General features: G+C 40.3%; 1 protein-coding gene across 1 annotated transcript; it reads left to right on the top strand.

Moving 5' to 3' along the window:
• The first annotated feature begins 397 nt into the window (after positions 1-397).
• LOC121728246 lies at positions 398-18,749 on the top strand. The gene is made up of 12 exons (XM_042116386.1): positions 398-528; positions 5,255-5,403; positions 5,479-5,779; positions 6,029-6,143; positions 6,860-6,947; positions 7,023-7,189; positions 7,656-7,841; positions 9,025-9,204; positions 15,476-15,626; positions 16,202-16,379; positions 17,742-17,884; positions 18,028-18,749. Exons 1-12 carry the CDS (start codon positions 450-452, stop codon positions 18,136-18,138), a joined length of 1,848 nt encoding a protein of 615 aa, XP_041972320.1. The 5' UTR covers positions 398-449; the 3' UTR covers positions 18,139-18,749.
• The last annotated feature ends 519 nt before the right edge of the window (positions 18,750-19,268 follow it).

Genomic DNA, 19,268 nt, shown 5'->3' with positions numbered 1-19,268 from the left:
TTATTAATTAAATGATTGTAGCATCATTGCTACAATAATATTGGAAAGGAAAGCATGGTTATTAGTTATTACCCATTATAATGTCGTCATATAGAAAAGGTTTGACACAATAATGTAGACCGATAGACACACACACAAAGAACACATAAAAAGAAATAGGAGGAGAAGAAAAGGGCCCCGACCGAATTTAATCATAAAAATAAATTTTAAATTCTTTATAAAAATATTTAAAAATCGGGCTACGAAACTTTCTTCAGACGAAAATCCTGATATTTTCCGAAGCATGACCTCCAAAGTTTGAGCAATGACCATGGCAGTGGCGCAGACGTAATCGCGGGGCACAACTACTACCGACCTACCGCACCGCTGTCGCTACAATGTAACAAATCACCTCAAAGTTTGTACACCGCGGGTCGCCAACAACAAGAGTGGTCTCTGCGATAAGACGGATGTGTCAGTCGTCAGCCATGTGGCGAGCGGTGGTTCTGCTCGCGGCCGTCTCTTGCGCCAGCGCCAGGGAGTTCACCTGTGAGTAATGATCTAATTATTCTAAATAATAAAACCGAATATATGCTACTTTTTCTCTCTTCCCTGAAACTCAAAAACTATCTGACCCAAAGCAAATTTTGAAAAAATAATTGCCGAGCAAGGCAAAGTTAAAAGTAGGATGGATAAATCTGGAGAATTTTGATATGAGAATTTCGACATTGCTTAAATAACTGAAACCATAAAAAACACTTTCTCATTTGAAGACTTCTCATTCACGGCATTATCGTTTTACGATAAAGTCTTAATTAGAAAAAAAAGGCTTCTCATTCAAAGTTGTAGTTTGATTCCAAAGTCAGTGGAATTGAAACCGTTAACATTTTTGGCATTCCTTAACCCGACAATCCCCAAGCGGCACTCGGTTGTCGCATAACAATTGAAAATCTATCGTGTGGGCATTCCTTAAATAATTGCAAGCACTACTTGAGTTTTATGAGTTTTTCCAATCCAACATTGAACAGAACTCTTGTAAAAGATAGGTAACTACGTAAAATTTCGGCATATCTTAAAAAACTGTAAGCCTATTTATAATATATTAATATACCACCACCTCACTATTAGTAAAAGTCATCATCGCTATCATCCTTATAATATAAATTACCAATTTATAACAAATTATTATCGATTAGGAGTAGAACAGTAATTTTTTTTATAAAATATTTTAGAAATCATTATTATCATCCATGTTTAATCTTTATTAGATTCATAGATCTTTACTGTATATTTCGGAACGTATATACCTTTAATTCTTGAAGCCCTAAGCGGCCGCATCCGGCCGCGATAACAATAGATAAGCTATTGTGTCGCGTTATTCCACGATGGTAACTTAAGGCCAAATTTCACCAACGACTGGTAAAGTTAATGCTCGAATTAGTATCACGTTAGCTCTTTCGTTTTTCATATGAATGAAAGAGAAGACAGGACATTTTAACAAGCTGTTAAGACTAACAGACGTTGGTGAAATTGGGGCTAAGCATAATAAAATAACGCGGTGTTTGCTAAGGGTAAGACCTGGGTTGTCGCCAGCTTTTGACTAAGTGATGGGGCAATATTATTATGCACGATATTATTAACCTTTAGCTATGTACTTTTAAAAATTGTAAAATACTTAAGAGGAGTCCACACCGCCCTTTTTTCCATACAAACGTTGTCCCCTGTTTCCTCCCTGGATAATGCTAGTAGAGTTATAATTTTTTTCCTGAATATCTACGACCACTAATACGATGTCCCTATGTTTTCTTTTTTTTCATAATTTAATTATTAAATAAGATATGAACGTTCAAAAACCCAAAAAAATGGCCAGATTTTCCGCTGTGTTCAAACGTCCAGAAAACAGATTTGGCTAGATTATACAAAAAAAAGCAAAACATAGGAACACAGCTCAAGCCTTTTTTTAATCTTTAATGAAAAAAGTACTTAAATCGGTTAAGTTTTGGAGAAGGAATCAGGGGACAACGAATCGTTGATTTTCTGGATTTTCTGCAGTTGTCTCTATCGCGTTCTGCGGTATAGGCTTGAGGTAAGGGAGACAGCTATAGATATTACACGTGCTTTTTTTTTCATTTCTCTAGCCCCTGGTGTATCCTCTTAAGGACGTACGGTCTGTCTTTCTGACAGACCGCTGCTTTTTTTGTCTGTTTTTTTAATTCATTGAAATTAATACACAATGTAAGATTTATGGAATGTATGCAAAACACTGACTTCCATTCACCGTGACGAATTTTTTTTTAAATAAAAAACAAAAGATTTAAAACTTTTTTGCCCTAATTATCTGCCAATATAAGCAATTCCAAATATTGAAATTTAAAGTTCAGAGCTTTTAAAGTAAAATTGCGACACAGTTCAAACATGGATAAAATTATTACTTATTGGCAATAATTTCATAATATGGTTGAGGCCACAATGAACATATAAATGTAGCTTATAAGCAACTCAAAAAAATGTGAATTACTTTCTTAAACCTTTTTAGTGCAATATTCCACGTTGTTTGTGTCAAGTATGAAAATTTAGTAGAGATTTTCTTTTAATTTTAAATAATAACAATTTTATTTAATTTACTTTTTTGTGGGTTGGAAGTCGGTTTACAAACAATAATGTCATTTACAAATTATAATTCTTCTTTAAAAATAATGATGCCCTCCATTTTTTAGGGTTCCGTACCCAAACGGTCCTCAGAATTTCTCAAAGGAGGATTTAAAACTTTTTTATTTAATATGATAGGAAATATTCTTTATTTTCTACCAAAATCCTAAAATACTATTTAAGTATTAACAGTATTTAAATCAGTAGTAAGACACAAATTACAGACAGATAAAATGCGTCTACGCATGCAAGGTTAGTATATAATCATTATTTTTTACACTTTGTTCAAATTGTTTTCAAGAATAAGCCAATTACCAGAGCTTATCTTATATTTTTAAACGAGCAATTCTTGTCTATTCCGAGATTCCAATTAAATATAAATATATAATTGGAATCTCGGAATCGGCTCCAACGATTTTCATGAAATTTATAAACCGAAACCCCCTATATACTTATAGGGGGTTTCGGGGGCGATAAATCGATCTAGCTAGGAATCATTTTTAGAAAATGTCATTTTATTCGTGTTTTATCGAATACCCAGCAAAGCTCGGTCAAATAGCTAGTTATATTAAATTCTAATGATTGATGCTATTTTCCTGTACCTAAATGAATCGTAGGTGCATTTAATCTTCAGTGTTTTTCGAGTGTAGCAAATATTATGCGAGATGGCGAACATGCTATGCATCAAAACAGATGTGACCTTTCCCAATTATTTAGGTATACTACTTAGTTCTGATTTGTACAATTTTCATTATAAGGTACCCGAATCTCGAGGTCTTACATTATGAATCTTTTTTCAGAAATATCTTTATTATAATGTGGACCTGGCTAAACCATAAAGTTAATATTCCGCTAGATATTATTAACTTTATGGGCTAAACCGATAAATAACGGCCCCAAGTAAAAGCTGGTTGCGGAAGCTTATAGCTAAATCTACAAAATCGTAGTTAATTGAACCAGGCGTTACTTTGCGGAAATTCATATCTTAAAATTTTGTACCTACATTACTAGCTGTGCCCCGCGGTGTTACCCGCGGTTTAAGTGATATATAATAAAAGACTTTGAAAAGTACCAATAATATGGTCAAAACGGGACGATACATCCATACTAATATTATAAATGCGAAAGTGTGTCTGTCTGTCTGTCTGTTACCTCTTCACGCGCGAACCGCTGAACCGATTTTGCTGAAATTTGGCATGGATATACTTTGAGTCCCGAGAAAGAACATATGATAGTTTTTATCCAGGAAAAATGTACGGTTGCCACGCGATAAACGAATTTTAACGCAACGGAGTTGCGAGCGTCAAGTGGTTCTATAATGGTTTATGGTAGTGATGATGATGATGATGAATTTAATTTGCATAGTATCATAATATGCTTTCCGTTCTTAAAAAAATGTCGAAACTCCCAAACTTGTATCTGTGAGTTCTCTCAGCACCTTCCCAACCATGGTATACCTTGATGTAAAATCTTACTATCTATAGCATATTATGCCTAGAATACTGCTTACGAAACCGAAGTCACCACATGTTTCCATATAAAATTTGAGGAGTTCCCTCGATTACTTATGGATCCCTTCATCAGGTCACCACTTTTATGAATATCGTACCAAATTGAGTTAATAACCTATACGCCAAAAGAAAAAAAATTGAAAATCCGTTCACAAACGGCGGAATAATCGTTGAACATAAAAAAAAACGAATATAACACCTCCTCCATTTCGAAAGTCGGTTAAAATTTTAGCCTATGTGTTATTCTGATGTATAAGCTATATTACTGTATAGTTTCTTTCAAATCTGTTCAGTAGTTTGCGTAAAAGAGTTACAATCATCCATACATACATCCATCCAAACCTTCGAGTTTCGAGCCATTATAATATTATGTAGAATAGTAGGACTAGTTTTAGCAATATTCCACACTGCCTGTCTAGGAAAGGAGGTGTAACGCATTCCTTTGCGTACACTCATTCATTTACTTACAGGTTGGGGTTTTGCGGAATATTGCTAAAAATAATAATAATATACTTACTAATTTTTCTTTACAAAATCGTAGTCTACAAATCGACTCACCAGAGCAAAAATAAATGCCACTCAATTTGAGCTTCAGACTCTCAACAACAAAAAACTAATTGGATGTGAAACCCATCAAGAAAATCGCTCGAAAAAAGGCTCGAAGATGTTGGCCAGCCATTTCTATCTGTACCTGCTCTTGATAAAACTCGAAACACCACAAGGCTCTAACGTTACCTTTAAGCCGGAGAAGCTCACTAAAATCGAAAGATACAGCTCTCCTCAAGCCCAAAAGTGCAGTAGACACACGGGCAAAGCTTACATACCACCTTACAAAATATGAGTTTTGTTTTTCGCAAAGGCTTTAGAACCGTGAACTACATCAACACACTCAGGCAAATTATGCAGAGATCTTTCGATATCTACCATCAAGAACTGCACTATGCTGGAATCTATGCTGAGATGTATAATATAACAGGATTTCCATATATATCTAAGGGACAATAATTATCAAATATATTTTTTCAATGTTTCTAAAATATTTTTTCCTGCCAAGTATAGTGTTGAAGCGAGGTGCAGCACGTCCTGGTTAGAAATTTAGAATCAATGGTTTTCAGCCGAAGAAATTTATAAGCTGCCGGAGCTGTATCAGATCGATGACTATGACCGCTGTCTCTCCCAGCCCGGAGCTCTGTACTGTGTGGGCACGTTCCGTCTGACTGCGGACCGGCAGGCGCCGTCCTACCGCTACTACCGCATGATCGAGGTACAACATACATAATATTTCTTCTTCAAAACTTTTCAAGGAATTGTTTCATAACCTTTTTGGACTCGGTTCCAGGAATACTCTTCAGATCCCTTGCACTTCAACCGGCGGCTGCTGCATCGCGGCTACTGCGTCTCCAGCCGCTGCACTTCCACTGGGTCCAACTCCTCCGAACTGTTCCTGAACTGTGTGCGGGAATATGAAAAGCAGCTGGGCATGGAAATCTCGCTCGAGACCCACAAGTGTGACGTCAATTCAACTCACTTGGAAGCTGCCAAAGACAATTATGACGAGATTATATTTTGGGTTGTTGGAGCTTTGCTGTTGCTCAATTTTCTTGCAACACTTTACGATACATTTGTAACCTCCGATAAAAGTAAGTCGGTTGTTGATCTAGAATTTATTGTGATCATTGCGATTTTTTACTGTGTCATAAACTACGAAAAATAAAAACTAGTTATGACTAATATCAGTCATTAGATTATTATCAGATAGATAGATAGTTGATGTTTCCATTTTTTCATACAGCTTGGTTTGTGCTTTTGATAAAATATAATGTAAAAGATATAATTTTAATATGTTACATTTTACATTTTTAGAAAATTCATAAATTATCTTCTTTCAGAGAACAAATTTGTGTTGGCTTGGTCTGTGCCGTATAATTGGGATCGGTTAACCAGATCACACGCCGTTGAGAAAGACGGCTCGTCCTCACCGCTACTGCTTTTTCAAGGAACGAGGTAGACTTCTTTCGTTTTAAACTTTACTATTACAAAACAAAATTTAATTACAACTAGCTATTTGACCGAGCTTTGCTCGGTATTCGATAAAACACGAAGAAAATGACATTTTCTAAAAATGATTCCTAGCTAGATCGATTTATCGCCCCCGAACCCGAAACCTCCTATATACTAAATTTCATGAAAATCGTTGGAGCCGATTCCGAGATTCCAATAATTTATATATGACGAGGTTTTGCCCGCGGCTTCGCTCGCGTTAAGAAGTATTATTATATACAAACTTTCATCCCCTATTTTAACCCCTTGGAGGTAAAATTGATCAAAATCCTTTCTTAGCGGATGCGTACGTCATAATGTCTACCTGCATCCCGATCGGTCTAGTGGTTTGGGCTGTGCGTTGATAGATCACCACGTCAGTCAGTCACCTTTGAGTTTTATATATTATATAGATATAGATATATATATATATATATATATATATGATATATACAAGAATTGCTCGTTTAATGATATTGTATTTAAATACAAGCTATAAACTGTTCTGATGAATTCAACATTGAAAGGAATCGAATATCTAAGTGATACTCAAACTCAAAACTCAAACTCAAAATTTTTTATTCAGAATAAATTTTTTCAAATATTCTCTGACTTTTTCAAATATACTCATTTCATTAATCAAATATCTAAATGATACTAAATTCATATAATAATTTCAGGTTACTCATGAGTGTCATAGTGATCAACACTCATTTACTGATAATATCGCATCAGCTATTCATCAACAATCCACACGATTTAGAAAAAGTAAGATGGGCGATCATTTAATTTTTTTTGTCGAGCAGTAACTTGAATCGATAACGATTTTAAACATAATTTCAGATTTACAAAACAAACATAATGATGATAATGAGAAACGGGACCAATTTCGTACAATTATTCGTGATGATATCGAACTTTCTGTTAACCTACAGCTTGATTCAGATTTCTAAACGCAGAAAAGTAGGGTTCCTACAGCTTCCAGTATTCGTAGCCCATAGAATAATACGGTAAGTAAAAGTATAATTTATTGTAATTTGACTTAGGATTTGGTATCTAATATGAGAGCTTCGAGTACTAAAGATCACACAAATTCTCGGGCACTGATGGGGCTGCCGCGATTCTGTAGCGCGTCAGGGATGTTCGCAGACGCCGGAGTGGACGGCTTTGCAGCAGTAATGCGAAAAAGATCTGCATCCCTGATGAGAAGAGTGCGCGGCAGCTCCAACAGTTACCTGTAACTCATTGCGAGTCGAATGGACACTGAGTGTCCATTCATTATAAAATAGACTCTAATGCATGCACAGTCACACAGTCTCAGGTAATTATTTAATGTTTTGCATTTATTGTTATAATTATAATATTATGTAATTTTAAATTTATAATAATATGGACCATGTCTGAAATAAACGATTTGAATTGAATTGAATTCGTTGATTAGTGCTCCCGGCCCTAAGAATATTGTCCGTTTTCCAGGTTGTTACCAGTTCATCTTCTGGTGGTGTGGTTCGCGGCGACGTGGTGGCGCTACACCGGCGACGGGCCGCTGTGGCCGAACCTGGTGCTCCAGGAGAGCGACGTCTGCCGCCGCAAGTTCCTCTGGCACGCGCTCTTCCTGCACAACCTCGTCGACAATGACGACCACTGCTTGCCGCAAACCTGGTACTTTAATTTAAAGCAATTTGATACTTGATGATTGCTCTTCTTTATGACCCAAAATCTATTTACCTCTTTAAGGGCCTGTTTCACCACTTCCTGATAAAGTGCCGGATAGGCTATCTACAACTTAATTGATAGATTCCCCATACTCTATCTGTCAAGTTAACTGGTGTATAGCCTATCCGGCACTCATCAGGAAGTGGTGAAACAGCCCCTAATGGTAACAAATTGGTAAATTCTGGGCGTACTTACTACCTACGAATAATAAAAACTATTATTATTCGTAGTTTACTACAAATAATTTAAACTCTTAAATTATAAAAATAGAATGGTTGTAAGAACGGCAGTCATACTGACCATGACAGGTTAGTGGATAAAAAATATGTTAATTTAGTTTTTGGAATCGGTTGTTTATATTAAACATAATATTAAAGACATTTTCCTTATTCAGAATAAGGAAATGAGGTTAAGGGACAAGGAAGTAGCGGTCGCAACTCGGACGGCTAGTTTAAGTACTTGATATTCTAGATTCTGATTCTAGAGTATTATCAAGTTGCACTTCAAGTGCAACTTGATAATATTATTTTGTCAACGTCAACATAGAACTGAAAGCCATAATTGAATTGTTTATGTTTCCATTTCAATTAAAATTTAAGAGGGTGTGAACCCCACAATGAATTTTTCTATTAATTAGAACGTGCAACATAATATTGTTGAATGCTAGGGTTCGAAGGATTTGGAGAGAAAGACCTGCTGACTCTTATGAAGACTTTAATCACTAGCACTAGGTCTAACACAAAGCACTAGGTCCAAAACATTAAGCACTATCACTGTCCTAGGTCCTAGCCAAGTCGTAGGATTTACTGGTATCTCTCTTGATCACTATTTTTCCAACCCGAAGCCGTCTTGAAGATCGCTCAAACTGAACTGATTGATTCTAGTATCAAGTAGAGGGATTCACGTTTTTTGTTCCCCGAGTGGTTCCACAGGTTGATGCTAGATGGCACTGTGTGTAACAATATTTTTATTTTTTTCTTTACAAAATGAGAGGCGTCTTTACCTCGTTTTAGTAAACAGAAAGTTCCTTTGCCTGTATTCCTATGCTACCTAGGGCTTCTTTTTAAAGAATTGTCAGCACTTCACTAGACTACACAACAGTCACTAGACCACTTTATTTTCGCTTTAGGTTCGTGGCTGTGGACATGCAGATGTTCATCGTGGCCAGCCTGGTGTTGATCACGCTGATGAAAACCGGACGAAAGCCTTTACCGATTCTGTCCACTCTGTTTGTGCTGTGCGTTATTATGAACGGATGTCTGGCATATTATTTCGGTTGGAAACCCCCGCTACATATAGTGAACCCAGAGTAAGTGTTGTGTTTATTAATATAGTTTTTGTGAATTCGATCTTCCCCGAAATTTATATTAAATTAATTATTGTATGTTCAAAACCTGTCCACCACGCCCGTTGTGGCTACTAATAACTAACTATTTCAAGTCAGTGCTATCTGCCCAGATATCACTGACTTGAAACAGTTGCAAGATCTCTTGAAATTGTTTAAATTGTTGATTGAAAGTTCAAATTTTCTCTGATTAGTTCAAAATAGTCCATTGAAATGTGACAATGTAAGAACCGAATGTTGCATTTATTAGAGGACGCATTTTTATTTTTGGGAAAGATGGCGTCCTCTAAAAAATGCAAAGCTCATGTAAAATTTCAATGGACTTGTGGCGTCTCTGTCGCACCTGTGAGCTTAATTTTAATTAATATTAATGATCGTTATTTAAATCTGATAATTTTAGTTTGTAGTCTATGACACTATTGCTTATATTATATTTTAAGGCTGGAGAGGAAAAAATGTACGGAAGACAGTTGGTTGACAAATTGTTGAAAATTATTATTAAGGATTCAGCTAGATGTAGATTTTGTGAACACGCATTTTTAAATATTATATTTTAGTGAGCTTTGAAGATGTGGTAGTTTCATTCCGAAATATCTGCCTATCATTTCGATGATCTCCAAAGTGGTGACGCCGTACGTTCAAGTTGGATTTCCATTGTCGGGGGTGAACATTGTGTGCTGCGGCCGTGTACGACGCATGCCATAGGATGTCGGAGACGAGGACTACAGTCCCCACCGTCACGTTCCTGGTTCCTGCGCTGGCTGCCTTGAGGTTTTTTATCTCGGCCGTCATCTTCGCCGCTACCAAGTACAAATCTGTTTTCCTTTTAACGACCCGGCTGCCGTTCCGCGACTAGATTTTCGCTGGATTTCGGGTGGAAATCAACTTATATCGGCATACTCCTAGCTGTAATTCAACCATTCCGTTTTCCGGCATTGAAAGAAGATTCTATCAAGAGAAAATCTCCCTTGAGAAGCTTCGATCAAGCCATTCGCCATATATTGTCGAGAATCGGGACTTTTCCCTGGCGATCAATTCGGTGGTGTGGCCCTACAGTTGTCTACTTCCGCTTTCACTTCATTCGTTTATAGTGTTGGCCGTACTTACTAGTGACATAATATTTTGTCATTCGTTTCCGAATCTTTGACTGTGACTTTTACACCTCGGAACATATGGTATTATTATCTATGCTCGGAACGGTCTTTTGTCGTTTGTGGTACGTCAAGTGAGAAAAACGTAAACAAACTTTGGTGATAACGGGAAAAGAGTTTTTATGTCGTTTACTTCGAACTTTTAACAGTTAGTTAGTTAGGTTTTCTTCAAAGGACAATTTAGTTAGTACGTAGTTATAATGTGTTTAAACGTATATTGGTAAATGTTTGGCACGTTTTGTTTGCAATTAACTAACATTTTTGGGACATTGCATTAACATAGACTAATTATGTTTTCTTGCCGGTTTAAACTTAACTTTATGCATATATTATGCTATTATGCTAAAAACTAATAATAATATTGTCAATTCACGCCAGGCGCTACATTAATTTTACGCAATTAAGGTATTTTTTGCACTAATTTCATGTTTTTTTTGTCTGTAACGTCTGAATGTTCATTTTAACAAACAAACTTTTATTTTTACAACATTATTGCCTTTAGTTAAACATTTCTTTTCATTTTAGCATTTCTTTGTGTGTTGGAATACTGTTTTTGGATAATAACCTTTCCTTTGTAAATATTTGTTTGTGAAAAACTTAATTTTCATTTTTATTAATAAGATATTAGTTTAAGTTACCATTTGTACATTAACTTGGGACATATTTGGTGCACATTTTTTTTTTCTTTTCTCGCGGTTTTTGTTCTTTTTATCAATATGGCAGACGGTGAGGGTGAAGGTGAAGGATCTCAGCCAAGGTCTGAGACATGTAAAGTTTCAGTGAAATTACCTCCATTTTGGCCTAATAAGCCGGCAGTATGGTTCGCGCAGGTGGAGGCTCAATTTGACATTGCGGGAATCGTTGCTGATTCCACTAAATATAGTTATATTGTTGGTCAGATCGACCACAAATATGCAGGGGAAATTGAGGACATTTTGGTGCGGCCTCCGGAGAAAGGAAAGCAATATGAAACGCTCAAAACTGAGCTTATTAAAAGATTGTCACTGTCGGAGGAGCAAAAGGTTCGACAACTCCTCAGTGGTGAAGAAATGGGGGACAGAAAACCGTCCCAATTCCTTCGTCACTTGAGATCTCTGGCAGGGGTTTCTCTCTCGGACCAGAACATTTTAAAGCAGTTATGGCTGAGACGGCTGCCTCAAAATGTACGGGTTATTTTAGCTTCTCAGCCGGACTTGTCACTTGAACAGCTAGCGAATCTGGCTGATAAAATTACAGAGCTGACAGGACCACCAGCAGTTTTCTCCACAGCTGCGCCATCAGCCAGCGTTTTACCCTCTCTTCCTCCTTCCCAGGATCTTTTGGTCACTTTGATGGGTAAAGTCGAGGAACTTAGCAAACAGGTCAACGCTCTCTCCTTACGTGACCGACCTCAATCCCGTGTCCGCAACCGGAACAGGTCAAGGTCTAGGAACTCTCGTTCGAACTCACCAGCTCCAAGTACACTTTGCTGGTACCACCGGCATTTCGGGGTTAAAGGTGCCAAACGCATAAAGCCGTGCACCTGGACCGAGCCCCCGGAAAACTCCAGAGGCAATCAGTAGTGGCGGAGACTGATTGTTCATCAGTTAGCCGCCGTCTCTTCGTTACTGACCAGGTAACTAAACGCCAATTTTTAATTGACACCGGATCGGATTTATGCTGCTTCCCCCATAGCTGGCTTCCTAGACGGGCAGAATCGCCTGACTACGTGTTAACAGCTGCAAACGGAAGTAATGTCAAAACTTTTGGTACAGTCAACCTCCGGCTCAATTTAGGTTTACGTCGGGACTTTGAGTGGCTATTTGTCGTTGCTGATGTACAGAGGGCGATAATAGGTGCGGACTTTCTAGCACATTACCGCCTGTTACCTGATTGTCGCAGTAAGACATTGATAGATGGTATCACCGGCTTATCTTGCCCTGCATCCTGCGCATCCGTCGAGCAGCCCAGCGTCAAAGCCATCGTCGCCGGTAATTCCAACTTTGTGTCTGTACTCGCCGAATTTCCGGATATCACCCGACCGCCTGGTTTGCCCAGAGTCATTAAGCACAATACTGTGCATCACATACAGACTACTGATGGTCCCCCAGTCTCTTGCCGCCCTCGTCGTTTAGCGCCTCAGAAATTGATTTCTGCTAAAAAAGAATTCGAGGACATGGTACGTAGTGGCATTGCCAGACCTTCTAAGAGCGCCTGGTCGTCTCCCTTGCATATGACCGTAAAAAAGGACAATTCCTGGCGTCCTTGTGGCGACTACCGCGCCCTGAACGCTAGGACCATTCCCGATAAGTACCCCGTGAGGCACATTAATGACTTTACTCACAACCTCGCTGGAGCCAATGTGTTCAGTACCCTCGACCTGGTGAAAGCATACCATCAGATCCCGGTCTTCAAGGACCATATTTCGAAGACAGCCATCACGACTCCGTTTGGCCTCTTCGAATTTCCTTTTATGACCTTCGGTTTGCGCAACGCTGGTCAAACTTTCCAGCGTTTTATCGATGAGGTCACTCGGGATCTTGATTTCTGCTTCCCTTATGTGGATGACATTCTGATCTTTTCACCAGACGAGGGTACTCACAAAGAGCACTTGCGCACTCTATTTTTGCGTCTCCAGGAGTATGGTGTCGTGTTAAACCCCTCCAAGTGCATCCTGGGTGTCAGCGAGGTAAAGTTCCTAGGATATCACATCAGTGCCGATGGCACTCGTCCTCCACAGGAACGTGTCCAAGCACTTTTGGATTTTAAGCCCCTGAGAATGTCCAGGGGATGCGCCGTTTCCTAGGCATGCTTAACTTTTATAGGCGTTTTATTCCCCAAGCTGCTAAGTTTCAGGTGCCTCTCATTAACGCCCTGGTTGCTATCAAAAGTAAAGGCTCGAAGCCATTTCCTTGGTCACCAGAACTTCTTAAAAATTTCGAGGAGTGTAAGAAGACCCTCTCGGCTGCAACAATGCTCCACCATCCCGTCGCCAATGCACCTCTCGGTTTATTTACCGACGCGTCCAGTGTGCATATCGGCGCTTGCTTACAGCAACATAGCGATGGGCAATGGTTACCGCTGGCATTTTTTAGTAAAAAACTGACCCCTCGTCAGTGTGAGTGGCCAGCGTACTATCGCGAACTTTTGGCTGTGTACGAAAGTGTACAGCACTTTCGGCACATCGTTGAGGTTCAACACGTGACTGTTTTCACGGACCACAAGCCATTGCTGTACGCTTTCGTACAACGTCGCGAAAAGCTCCCTCCACCACAGTTGAACCAGTTGTCATTTATCAGTCAATTCACGACTGATATTAGATACATTCGTGGGGAGGACAACATCGTTGCAGACGCTATGTCACGAATCGACGCAATATCCCTGGAACAGGAATATGAGGCACTTGCCAAGTCACAGGAGACAGACAAAGAGTTGTCCCAACTTCTAAAAAATTCCAGTTTAAAGCTTACAAAAGTAAGCGTACCAGGCACTGACTTCTCTTTATTCTATGATTTCTCGACTGGCAAGCCTCGTCCTTATGTTCCCTTGGATCTACGTCGCTTAGTATTTAATAAAATGCACAATTTGAGCCACCCTGGCATAAAGTGTTCGGCTCGCCTCATAGCTGATCGCTATGTCTGGCCGTCTCTTAACAAAGATTGCCGGCAGTGGGCTCGTACATGCGATGCGTGTCAACGCAGTAAAGTGTCGAGACACAATTCGTCTCCAATTGGTCAATTCGACACTCCGACTGGTCGATTTATGCATGTGAATATCGACGTTGTCGGTCCACTTCCTCCTTGCAAAGGCTTTCGTTATTGCCTAACTGCCATTGATCGGGTATCTAGATGGCCCGAAGTCTGGTCAATGCAAGGTATAACAGCTGAGGAAGTAGCGGAAACATTTGTTCATGAGTGGGTCTCGCGCTTTGGTGTACCATCGACCATTACGACTGACCAAGGTACTCAATTTGAGTCGGACTTGTTTCGTAGGTTGATGCAGAGTTTTGCCACTAAGCGCATCAGAACCACCGCTTATCATCCACAAGCGAATGGAATGATCGAGAGATTTCATCGACAGTTAAAGGCTTCCATCATGTGTCACGGTGGCGACTGGGTTACTGCCTTGCCCCTGGCACTGTTGGGCATCCGTTCTGCTTTTAAGGAGGACATTGGATCATCTGCTGCGGAGATGCTTTATGGCGAAACTTTGCGTCTTCCGGGCGAATTAGTAGTTCCCCCTCTTCATCCTGTTGCCTCCAGCGATCCTACTGATTTCGTGACGCGCCTTTGCCAGCTTATGTCTTCAATTCGACCGACACTTGCTTTTCGTCACGGGAATAAATCCAATTTTATTTTCAAGGATCTAGCTTCAGCCTCGCACATCTACTGACGAGATGATGCTGTTCGTCGACCCCTTCAGCCACCGTATAGCGGCCCATTTAAAATTATGGATCGGTCTGCCGACGGTAAGACCCTTACGGTCTCTATCAAGGGAAAATCAGTCACTGTTAGTGTCGACCGAATAAAACCAGCGTACATAGTTCAGGATGATCCTCCCTCCTCTGTAGCTCCAAATCTACCTTTTCCTGACCCTGTCATTCCTTCGTCCATAATTACTTCATCTCCTCAGCCTTCACCTTCTACTGATCTGCCCAAAGAGCCTTACACAACAAGGTCTGGCAGACGAGTGAGGTTCAGATTGTTTGATTAGTTTGCCCCCGGGGTTTGCTTTCTCCGTGGGGGGGGTGGTGTGGCGTCTCTGTCGCACCTGTGAGCTTAATTTTAATTAATATTAATGATCGTTATTTAAATCTGATAATTTTAGTTTGTAGTCTATGACACTATTGCTTATATTATATTTTAAGGCTGGAGAGGAAAAAATGTACGGAAGACAGTTGGTTGACAAATTGTTGAAAATTATTATTAAGGATTCAGCTAGATGTAGATTTTGTGAACACGCATTTTTAAATATTATATTTTAGTGAGCTTTGAAGATGTGGTAGTTTCATTCCGAAATATCTGCCTATCATTTCGATGATCTCCAAAGACTAAAATGTGGTTTATCGTTCTTTTGGGCTTATTTAACATAATATTTTATTACAGAGGTTTCCGAAATTTCTTCCGTGGTTCAAGAACGCTGCGAAACTTCTATATATCGCCGTGGGGCAGTCTCCCCGCCTGCTTACTCGGGATCATGATGGGATACGTGTACGAAGAGATACGGGAGGGCAGACTGAACTTCAGTAATAACACAGTATGAAATTCTTTTTAGTCTATACACAGTCAACTTCAAAGACAAACATTTTATGTCAAGGTTTGGAAATATCAAAGTTAGAAGATCAAAAAAATTTGAACCTAACAACATTGTCCTATGTAGTATAATAATAGCTCCCACACCGGTTTCGGTGACGGTGGCTGGTTTCATTGAAACCGGGCCAGCTACGCAGGAGTAATTTTATAGTGCCCAAGTGTGTGCGCAGTACACAAGAGCACTCTCTATTCCTTTACTCTCATAACCCAGTGGGACGGAAGACCGACACGACTGGCGAGAGATTAGGTGCAGGACCGACTTTTTACATGCCCATCCGACGCATCTTACATCTTGTCAGACAATCAGGTGATCAGCCTAATGTAGTATAGCTCAGACAACAAAAATGGAAACATAAGGAAAAACTATAATAATGTCGAAGCTTTGATCATTTAATGTGATTCTACCCTGTACAGCGCAACCCACGACGCTCTTCACAAAATTTCATACTTTGATAATTATTGCACAAAGTTCTACGACTCGCCTAGTGGTTTGGACAATAAACACGAACACTTTTCCAGCTGTTCATGTGGTTCTCTCACATGTCGCTGCCGCTGGCGTTCTCATGGGTGTTGGCGGGCAGCTGGGTAGTCCAGCAGCAGGCGCCGCTGTTCAGCGCCCTCTACCTCGCGGTGGAGAGGCCCGTCCTCTGCGCTCTGCTCTGCGTCCTCTTCATTGGAATGGCCACCAGCGCTGATAGTGAGATCTTTTTAAATAATATTTCAATGTCATCTTTTATTATTTCTTACATGCTTCTTCTACCATTTTAGTACCATTATTTTTTTCATACCTACTTAATTATTTATCAAATATTTTATCATCATCTTTTTTATCTAACTTACACAATTATGTGGCGGTATCCACAATTCGCCTAACAATCCTGCATCACGCTATCGAAGTTTTGGAGAACGGCAAGATATAATATTATATACAACGTCTGAAATGACGTCAGTGCATGGGCTCCGGCCTGACCACCACCTCGCTCGGTCGGAAGATCTTCCTTTTCGGCCGCCACTAACATCGTACTATTAATTTAAGTATGTTGTTATTTTTGTAATTATTATAAATTCCTAGAAAAATAATAATAATAACCGGTCGTCTTAAAATTAGTTAAATATACGAACTTTTTCCGTATCGGAAAGATTTTCCGCCATAAAATAATTTATTAAAACTAGTGAAGTATTATTTAGACAATGTTTTTCTAGCATTTTTTTTAAATAAGCGATTATTATGAGTTATGACTTCTAAATAAATAAATCGTATTCCTGTTTTCACCTATCGCCTTCTAACGCTAAGTGTTCCCTAGCGTTCTTTTAAGGTCATATTATATCTCTTAAAATAAATACGTTTTTGAAAGAACTTACGGTTTACGAAAGCCCTCACGCACTAAAGCAGCCTTTCCCAAAGTGGGCGATAACGCCCCCTTGTAGGCGCTGAAGGTCTAAAGGGAGGGATCCAGAAAAAATATTGGGGCGTTATATAGAGGCTTGGGGGTTGATTTATTTCATCTGGATGCATTTTGAATTGAAACAACGGGGGCGCTTAATCATAATTTGTTTTCAAAGTGGACAGTAGACAAAATAAGTTTGGGAACCCCTGCTCTTAAGACACAGGTGGCACAAAAAAAATGTGGGATCTTCAAGGAAATGTACCCTTAATGGCCACTCGGAAACACCTTACCGTTAAGAGGCTGTTGGTGCAAACAGGCGGTCTTCGTAACACTACAAGGACTATCACTAGCTAAAAGCCGAGCTTTGTGAGGGCTGGCTTCGTCACACCTAGACTGACTGATGATGACACAGATGTGTCATCATCAGTCAGTTTGTGCTTTAGCATAGTAATTTTTATTTATATGTAGATACATATAAATAAAAATTACTATGCTAAAGCACAAATCCATAATCGTGATAGTTTTTTTCGTAAAGTGCACCACAAAATGTACAGTTTGTGGGATATACTAGGCCTCGCTTCGCTCGCCCTGATTACATATTTTTCGTATTGTTCAAGAATGCCAATTTTCAACCATAAGATGCAACTATAAAGTTCATTGTACTATTCCAGATATAATCAGACGCGTTCTGTCTTGGCGCGGCGCTCACGTGCTGGGCCGCCTGTCGCTGCCCGTGCTGATGGTGCACTGGTGCATCATCAAGGTCATCATGGGTTCCCTGAGAACGCTCACCGACTACAGCCTCCTCAGTACTGTAAGTCAGCTGTGCATGGCCTTCTTCTCTTGAGGCCTTTGGATGGCTTAAGATGGGACGGAAATAAAACATCCGCGCCCTTCCAATGAATCGGTAATTGTTTTAAACACCTGAGTTAGCAATAATATGTCTTTCTCTTTCAGGCGATAGAGACGTTCGCGACATGTTTCTTCTCCTACTGCCTCGCTGTGCCCCTCACGCTCCTCGTGGAGATGCCGCTCATGAAGACCTTCACCTCCGTGCTGATGGACTGAGTCTGTCTCGGCCGATAGAGACGTTCGCGACATGTTTCTTCTCCTACTGCCTCGCTGTGCCCCTCACGCTCCTTGTGGAGATGCCGCTCATGAAGACCTTCACCTCCGTGCTGATGGACTGAGTCTGTCTCGGCCGATAGAGACGTGCGCGACGTGTATCTTCTCCTACTGCCTCGCTGTGCCCCTCACGCTCCTCGTGGAGATGCCGCTCATGAAGACCTTCACCTCCGTGCTGATGGACTGAGTCTGTCTCGGCCGATAGAGACGTTCGCGACATGTTTCTTCTCCTACTGCCTCGCTGTGCCCCTCACGCTCCTCGTGGAGATGCCGCTCATGAAGAACTTCACCTCCGTGCTGATGGACTGAGTCTGTCTCGGCCGATAGAGACGTGCGCGACGTGTTTCTTCTCCTACTGCCTCGCTGTGCCCCTCACGCTGCTCGTGGAGATGCCGCTCATGAAGACCTTCACCTCCGTGCTGATGGACTGAATCTGTCTCGGCCGATAGAGATGTGCGCGACGTGTTTCTTCTCCTACTGCATACCGCTGATATGGTCATCATCAAAGACAAGCCTCCAGATTTGACTTTCAGCGAAATGTTACGTTTGCCAAAATAATAAAACCAGAATCAAAATTTAAAGTATGGGCACAGTATATAGGTTACTCTCTAAGGTTATGTTCACACAGCACAATCCTGCAGGTTTTTTTGACTTTTTTTTTGCAGTATAGGTACGTCTTAACGAATAATAGTAGCGCATACGATGTGTATAGAACCATTCACACGTCGAAATCGTACTGCACGATTTGTTGCAGTACAATCATTACAAAAGTGTGAATTTTAATAAGACGTAGTTTAACGTGGGAGAGCCATGCTTCGGCACGAATTGGCCGGCTCGACCGGAGAAATACCACGTTCTCACAGAAAACCGACGTGAAACAGCGCTTGCGTTGTGTTTCGTCGCGTGAGTGAGTTTAGCGGAGGCCCAATCTCCTACCCTAGTCCCTTCCCTACCCTCCTCTATTCCCTTCCCATCCCTTCCCTACTCTACCCTATTACCCAATCCCCTTTTAAAAGGCCGGCAACGCACCTGCAGCTCTTCTGATGCTGCGAGTGTCCATGGGCGACGAAAGT

Source organism: Aricia agestis, chromosome 6 (assembly GCF_905147365.1).
Source record: "Aricia agestis chromosome 6, ilAriAges1.1, whole genome shotgun sequence".
NCBI classification, from domain to species: domain Eukaryota; kingdom Metazoa; phylum Arthropoda; class Insecta; order Lepidoptera; family Lycaenidae; genus Aricia; species Aricia agestis.
Note: the sequence above shows the minus strand (reverse complement) of the source record. Positions and strands in the feature narration are given on the sequence as shown.

Excerpts from the sequence above, each read along its gene's own strand:
- LOC121728246 (XM_042116386.1), top strand. The coding sequence starts at position 450 with ATGTGTCAGTCGTCAGCCATGTGGCGAGCGGTGGTTCTGCTCGCGGCC. Across the intron at positions 529-5,254 it reads CAGCGCCAGGGAGTTCACCT|CCGAAGAAATTTATAAGCTG; the intron begins GTGAGTAATGAT and ends AATGGTTTTCAG. Across the intron at positions 6,948-7,022 it reads ATCCACACGATTTAGAAAAA|ATTTACAAAACAAACATAAT; the intron begins GTAAGATGGGCG and ends ACATAATTTCAG.